This window comes from Macrobrachium rosenbergii, chromosome 20 (assembly GCF_040412425.1).
Source record: "Macrobrachium rosenbergii isolate ZJJX-2024 chromosome 20, ASM4041242v1, whole genome shotgun sequence".
Taxonomy (NCBI): domain Eukaryota; kingdom Metazoa; phylum Arthropoda; class Malacostraca; order Decapoda; family Palaemonidae; genus Macrobrachium; species Macrobrachium rosenbergii.
The window spans coordinates 37097501-37104091 of record NC_089760.1 but is presented as its reverse complement, the minus strand read 5'-3'; the positions used below and the strand labels follow the sequence as shown (position 1 = coordinate 37104091).

Genomic DNA, 6591 nt, shown 5'->3' with positions numbered 1-6591 from the left:
ACGGCAAACTCTTCAAAGTTTTGCACACAGTTATGAATCAACACTTCATATTAACCATTTTAGGGGAGAAAAACGTAGTGTTCATCTACAGTACTAGACTGCAGCAACTGACAACATTTATTAATCATATACACAGCAGAATGCACAACATTACATCACTACAACGATATAATTCTTTGAAATTAACCAACAAATACATAAGACGCTTACAAAAATACATGTAAAATGAAAACTTTAAGACAAACAAAACTGTGATAATTAATAAAGTGATGACTTCCATTCTGTGACTCTGTCTTGTATACACAATGATAACTTACAGCGGTCATTTTAGTTTAATGAAGCTATATTTAGCAAGCCACAAAAATGAAGAAATCTCATTGTAATCTCTCTTTTTTTCATCATAAATGCAATCATGTCTAGCAACAATGTAAACAGCGGAGATTGATAGAAAAAACTTACAGGGCGGTGTTGACGATACAATAGAGAAAAAAAAAGCAACACAGCATAAGGAGGGGTGTTCCAGTCAGATAAAAAAATTAAGGCGAAAATTTGGTCAAGATACATGCTTTCGAGAAAGTGAGAGAGAATGAAAAATAAGGTTCCGGATTTGATTATTATTATATAACATACTTAAGTCATCTCAAATTTAGTCTTGACTCCTTGGTAAATAAGGCTGGATGAGAGTTTAGGAAGAAACTGCAAACTTTACAGTTGAAGTCATGGTGGAGACGAATATTAAAGACGATTCAGTTAGACTTTACAGTATCATAAAGAAAGTAGAGCAATTAAAACATGAAAGAAGTTCCTAAATAAAGAGAAGTAAGCTTTAGGTGAAACTGAGTAACCAGAGTGTGATGGATTTCCTCTTCCTCAATAGTACAGAAAAATGAAGGTTTCCAGTCAATTAAGTAAACACTTTTCCATATCCATTACATATACTGTATCAAGTAAAACTTTAAAAGAATAACTTTCTTCGGTGTGATAAAGGAAAAAGCATGTAAACAGTGAAAAAAAACTCAAACCAAGCAAGGTTTTACTTCGTCTAATACCAACAGACGCTGAGTGATTTCACTCGTGATAAAAAAAAGAAACTTACGTATAATGCTCCTCAACATTAAAACAAATTCAAATGAAATTAGCGTTTGTGCAAAAAAAAAAAAAAAAAGACAGAAATTGCAAATCTAAAATACAACAGGGATATAGATGAAATATAACAGGCAGTGACACAAAATTAGTGCGGTAAAAAGAATGCTATTTCAGAATTACAGTATTTCTTTTTGTTATTGTCTAGTTTAAATTGTATTCATCTAACATAGAATTATCTGAAGTTAAAAATGTTGATATAACAATTCTACATTGCATGCTCTCTTTTTTTGTGTATTTTTACAACATAACTACTGTACAATATACAATATGACTATACAAAACTTGGGTAACTAAATTTATTGTTACCTTCCTCAGCCTGTACATATTCAGTACAGTTAATAAACATCAAATACCAAAAATATGAAGTTACCTTCCACTTTTTTACTTCTTGAAGCTTTAATGGAAGTCTAGGAAAATCTTCAAATCTTAGAATATACCAATTAATTACCATAAAACTTAATGAAAAATAGCTAAAATTATACATTAAATCTTTAAAATTTAAGAAGAGTAATCAGACATTAAAATAAATATACAATGTTATGAAAAATCTTTAAAAAAATACAAAAATATATGCATGTAATCTTAACAAGTTACAATTACAGATTGGATGTTTCAAAGGCCTGCTATTTAGTGCGTTACTATAATATAATTTTTGGTGTGTATCAAACAGTGACAGTGATCCAAGTAGGGTTATCTCCTATATCAGCTGATACATATCTAATTAATTCACCTGCCAATAAAGAATAGGATAAAACATCTTTTTAACACTGAACATGGCTAGAAAGTGCTGTAGTACTGCTTTTACAAATATACTCCAAATACTTAAAAACACACTGCTGGGTAAGACCTTATAGGTGTGGTATGATGCAAGTTTCATTGAAGACTGATTCTTTTACCAGGACTTTGAACTGGCATGACTAAACAATCCCTTACGGCAGATTATCTTTCTCCGTGGCTTTAATATTCTCAATATTCTACTGCCTTCATGAGGCAGCATAATTTCACATGACATAACCACCAGTAACAATCTACATGTGACTCACTGTGAGACCCTTTTATCATGTAAATGTGACATGACAGTAAGTTACAAAAGCTGACCAAGGTTCGTCCTAATATCTATCTTGCAAATGCAGTTGAATCAGAAATCAGCTGCTGGAGTTTTACAAGGTGTAAAAAATAGTTGTTCTTGCCCAGACTTTGGCACCCCCTTTTTTTTTTTTTTTTTTTTTTTTTTACTTATTCTAAAGCTAATTTTCATTAAAGCCACTGCCTGACTGACTTGTCAAACCTAGTACTGATAACTAAAACCAGATCTAGCAAATACACAACCCTCTCTCGGGTCACTCTCACCATGGACACAGCCAAAGGAGACCACAAAATATGTTTTCTATGTATCATACAACATCTCTTTGATATTTACAGAATATCCTGCACGTGACAGGTTACATTTGGAACAGTTTTTCAAGACTACAAGGTTATACAGCTAATAAACTCTACTAGTATATTTCTCTGACACATTGAAATAACACAGGTACTGTATACAAAATTACATATATTTAAAAAAAATTTACCTGTTATGCAACAAAACTCCATTTCACTGCATATGCAGAACACCTCCTATAAAAGCATGTCTTTTCCTATAGATTGTCAAACATCATTACTTGAGAAACAGTTTAAATTCACTGTTGAGTTCAGTGTTTTAACTCTAATAATATTCTTAAGGATGAATTTATACAAACAGGATTTACAAAAACCAAATCCAAACAATCTGAGTAATAAAACAGATAATCGGATTTGTCCCACAATGGCCACTTCTAAAGAAGGACACTACAACAGAAAAGCAAAATCATTAAACATCTCACGCGATGTCACAGAAAGCCTTGATCTTTCAGTATAAAATTAGAATCTCTCATGAGTCATGGGTTAAGTAATTTTGTTCCAAAGAGGAATTAATGAAAATTGTGTCCAGCATAAACGAACTTCGTTTAGTGCCTATAAATCATTCTTATGAAACGAATGGGTGCTTATGATTCAGATAAAATTTAAGTAGGGTAAAAATTGTGGAAATGGAGGTCCACTATCACTCTTTAAAATAAAACAGATTTTAAGGACACTTACAGAATGACTTAGGGCTGGTGTAAAGGAGTGTAGTAGTGACCTGTTTTGATTTTGTAACAAGGGAGCGAACAGGCAGAGCAATAATTTTTTTTTTTTTTTATGTTTTTGTACAACTGTGATGAATCAAAGGATGCCAAACAGATGTGAAACTAAGCACAACATCTCAGTCTGAACGGACAAACATTAAAACTTCTAACTTATGCTAAGAAAAAGGATAAAATAACAGCGTTTTGATATCCAACACATCGGGAAACCTTACTAAGTAAAACAACTGACTTTTGCAGTTTGGTTTACGTGGACAAAATCTCACCAGCATTGATACCTACAAGTCACTGAACGATGCATCACATATAACCTTAGAAAGTATCTCTGACGAAGAAGAAAGAAAACTCAGGACTGATCGGGTGTTGCTTTCTTGTCCAAACTTCTCTTTTCCACAACTTCTCGACTCTTCACTTCAAGAATCACCTAGCTCGTCGTAGGCGCTTAGGATGACAGCATTGATGACTTTGAAGGCTTTCGTCCAGGCTTCTTCGGCAAGAGGGCTCCAGGCGCTGCCCAAAGACGCTTTTAGGAAGTTCACCAAAACTGGTGCCAGTAACTGTCATTGACAAGAGATAAGAAAGTTAGTTGCAGAAAGTATGCTGCAGTTTATTCGCAAATATACTAAATCTAGATTGCAAAGAGACACTATACGGGAGGAACAGATTTAGTTTGTAATGAGGTCATTCAGCGCTGAAAGGGAAATTGAGAATAGAAAGGTTTGAAAGGTGTAACAGGAGGAAACCTCGCAGTTGCTCTATAAAGCAATTGTTACGAGAGGGCGGATAGCAACATGGAAGAAAAAGAATGTGAATGGATGTACAATAAAAGGAATGAAAGAGGTTGTAGCTAGGGGCCGAAGGGACGCTGCAAAGAACCTTATGTAATACCTACAGTGCACCGCGTGAGGGCTTGTACTGTCCTTTGAGTAATCATCTCTAAAGCTATTATTCCAAACAGTCCACATAATTCTGATGCACTGTATCCCCTTATAAATGTGAAGTGATTTAGTTGTTTCAAAAATATGAAAACTCAGTCCATCTGTGCGACAGGACCTATTGGAGAGCTTCGCTAATTTAACGGCATGACCTCATACGTTCTTCCGGACTTTAATGAAAGGTCAATTTCTCTGTCGCTTCAGTCACAGTCATTCTTTAACCTTTCTATAGGTTTAGCATCTGGCCGAAGCTACACCGCGAAATTTTAAATGATCAAGACCTGGCAGACTAACGTTTAATGCATTACCTGATCATAAATCAGCTGCGTTGGCCCGTTTGCTTATCATTAACAAGGCTGGGGACGATGCACATATCAGATAGCTTTCACAACAAGCGATTGTTTCCTCTAAAAAAAATAATTTTCTCTACTAGTCTTTAGAACAATTTATTAATAGAGCCCCGTAGGGACCGTCAGTGCACCTCACATGGTGCACTGCAGGCATTACTTAACGGTCTTTGCAGCGTCCTTTCGGCCCCTAGCTAGAAACTCTTCCGTTATTTTTTTTGTACCTCTGTTCATATTCTCTTTCTTCCACCTAGCTTTCCACCCTCTCTAACAATTGTCTCATTGTGCAACTGCGAGGTTCTCCTCCTGTTACACCTTTCAAACCTTCTTACTGTTAATTTCCCTTTCAGCGCTGAATGACCTCATAGGTCCCAGCGCTTGGCCTTTGACCTAAATTCTATATTCAGTTCTGTTAAGAGAGAGAGAGAGTCTTACCTCAAAGTCTCCTCTAGGAACACCTCTCTTGCAGTGGTTCTCGCCTGTAGTTTTCAGGAGCTCCACGAGGGTGGTAACATCGTCGAGGTTGTCGACCAACAAGGTGATTGCGTGGAGTACCTGTCGAAGGCAGAAGTTCAAATACCTTCACGTAAAATACATGGGCTTGTAAGAATGTAACCAATTACTTATCTTAAACAGACGTATGGTCAATGAACCATGTTTATCCCTGACTCAGAAATTATTTGTTTGCCTTCTTTTATTGCTACTCTGCTAAATAACTATCATATGACACTTACTCTCTGTTCACTTTATTAATTATTATTATTATTATTATTATTATTATTATTATTATTATTATTATTATTATTATTATTATTATTATTCAGAAGATGAACCCCATTCATATGGAACAAGCCCACAAGGGCCATTGACTTGGAATTCAGACTTCCAAAGAATATGGTGCTCATCAGAAAGAAGTAACAGAAGCTAAAGGAAAATACAGAAAGTAGAGGTCAGTTATTAAAAAAGAGGAAAAACAAATTAATAAATAAATGGATAAAGATGAAACAAATTAATAAATAAATGGATAAAGATGTAAGTGAATTATTAAAATGCAAGGAGAATTATACTAGGGTAGTAATAACGTATTGCATCTTTGCTTGAACTTTTGAAGTTCAAATTGCACATCCTCAGGGAGATTGTTCCCCAGTCCACTTGCATACAATAATCAAAGAAATCTAATCTGAACTTCGTTTGTTTTTCCATCAAAGAAGACATAACACTCTTACTAGCTACAATTTCTGAAGGCTCACAGATCTAATGTTTAAAAAAAAGCTTGTTATACAAAACACTTTCCACAGGACTTACTGTCGATGCATGAGCTGCCAATCTTCGGTTGGTTCTGAGCTGCTCCTCAGTTTTGTTCTGAAAACCTTTGAATCTGGTCTTAATGACAGGCTCGTCTCTGAACAACCTGAGGACGCAATAGTTTTGGTTAAATGTCTGATCGCAAGACAACACCAGACTTGAAAAACAAACCACAAATTGGAGAACACATTCATTTAAACAATCCACATACAGTTTCGGTATCATACTCCCTCTCCAGCGTGTAGATGGGCTTTGAGTGGCTTCACACTAAAGAGGAACTGCATAAAAATAATTTCTGTCAATTCTACGAATCTAAACGAGACATTTATTACTAGACAGGGTTTCAGTGTCTCCACTCTGAAGAGGAACTGCATAAAAATTATTTCTGTAAATTCTACAATTCTAAATGAGCCATTTATTACTAGAGAGGGTTTCAGTGTCTCCATTCTGAAGAGAAACTGCATAAAAATAATTTCTGTTAATTCTAAATGAGCCATTTACTACTAGACATAGGATACAACCAGTTTCAAATTCGAAATGTATGGATCAGATCATCAACTAGAGGTTAACATGTTCAGTTTCAAGGGTAAAACAAATACTACAAACAAAAATGCAATTAAAAAAATATTTTTTTTATCCAATACTCACTTAAGGAAGAAGTTGATGCCATGCGTCTGCATGTCCGGTCTGACCAGG

At 35.0% G+C, this 6591-nt stretch overlaps 1 protein-coding gene across 4 annotated transcripts in view; it reads right to left on the bottom strand.

Moving 5' to 3' along the window:
- Window positions 1–80: 80 nt before the first annotated feature.
- The window catches only part of LOC136849278 (globin-1-like), a 194435-nt gene continuing 187924 nt past the window's right edge, over window positions 81–6591 (bottom strand). For all 4 annotated transcript variants that reach the window (XM_067122577.1, XM_067122579.1, XM_067122576.1 and 1 more), the window contains 4 exons: window positions 6544–6591; window positions 5896–6001; window positions 5026–5145; window positions 81–3865 (listed from right to left, as the gene is read on the bottom strand). The exon at window positions 6544–6591 is cut by the window's right edge and continues 113 nt beyond it. In XM_067122577.1, the coding sequence (XP_066978678.1) occupies window positions 3722–3865; window positions 5026–5145; window positions 5896–6001; window positions 6544–6591 (418 nt within the window). In that variant the 3' untranslated portion in view covers window positions 81–3721. The remainder of the gene's footprint in view (window positions 3866–5025; window positions 5146–5895; window positions 6002–6543) is intronic.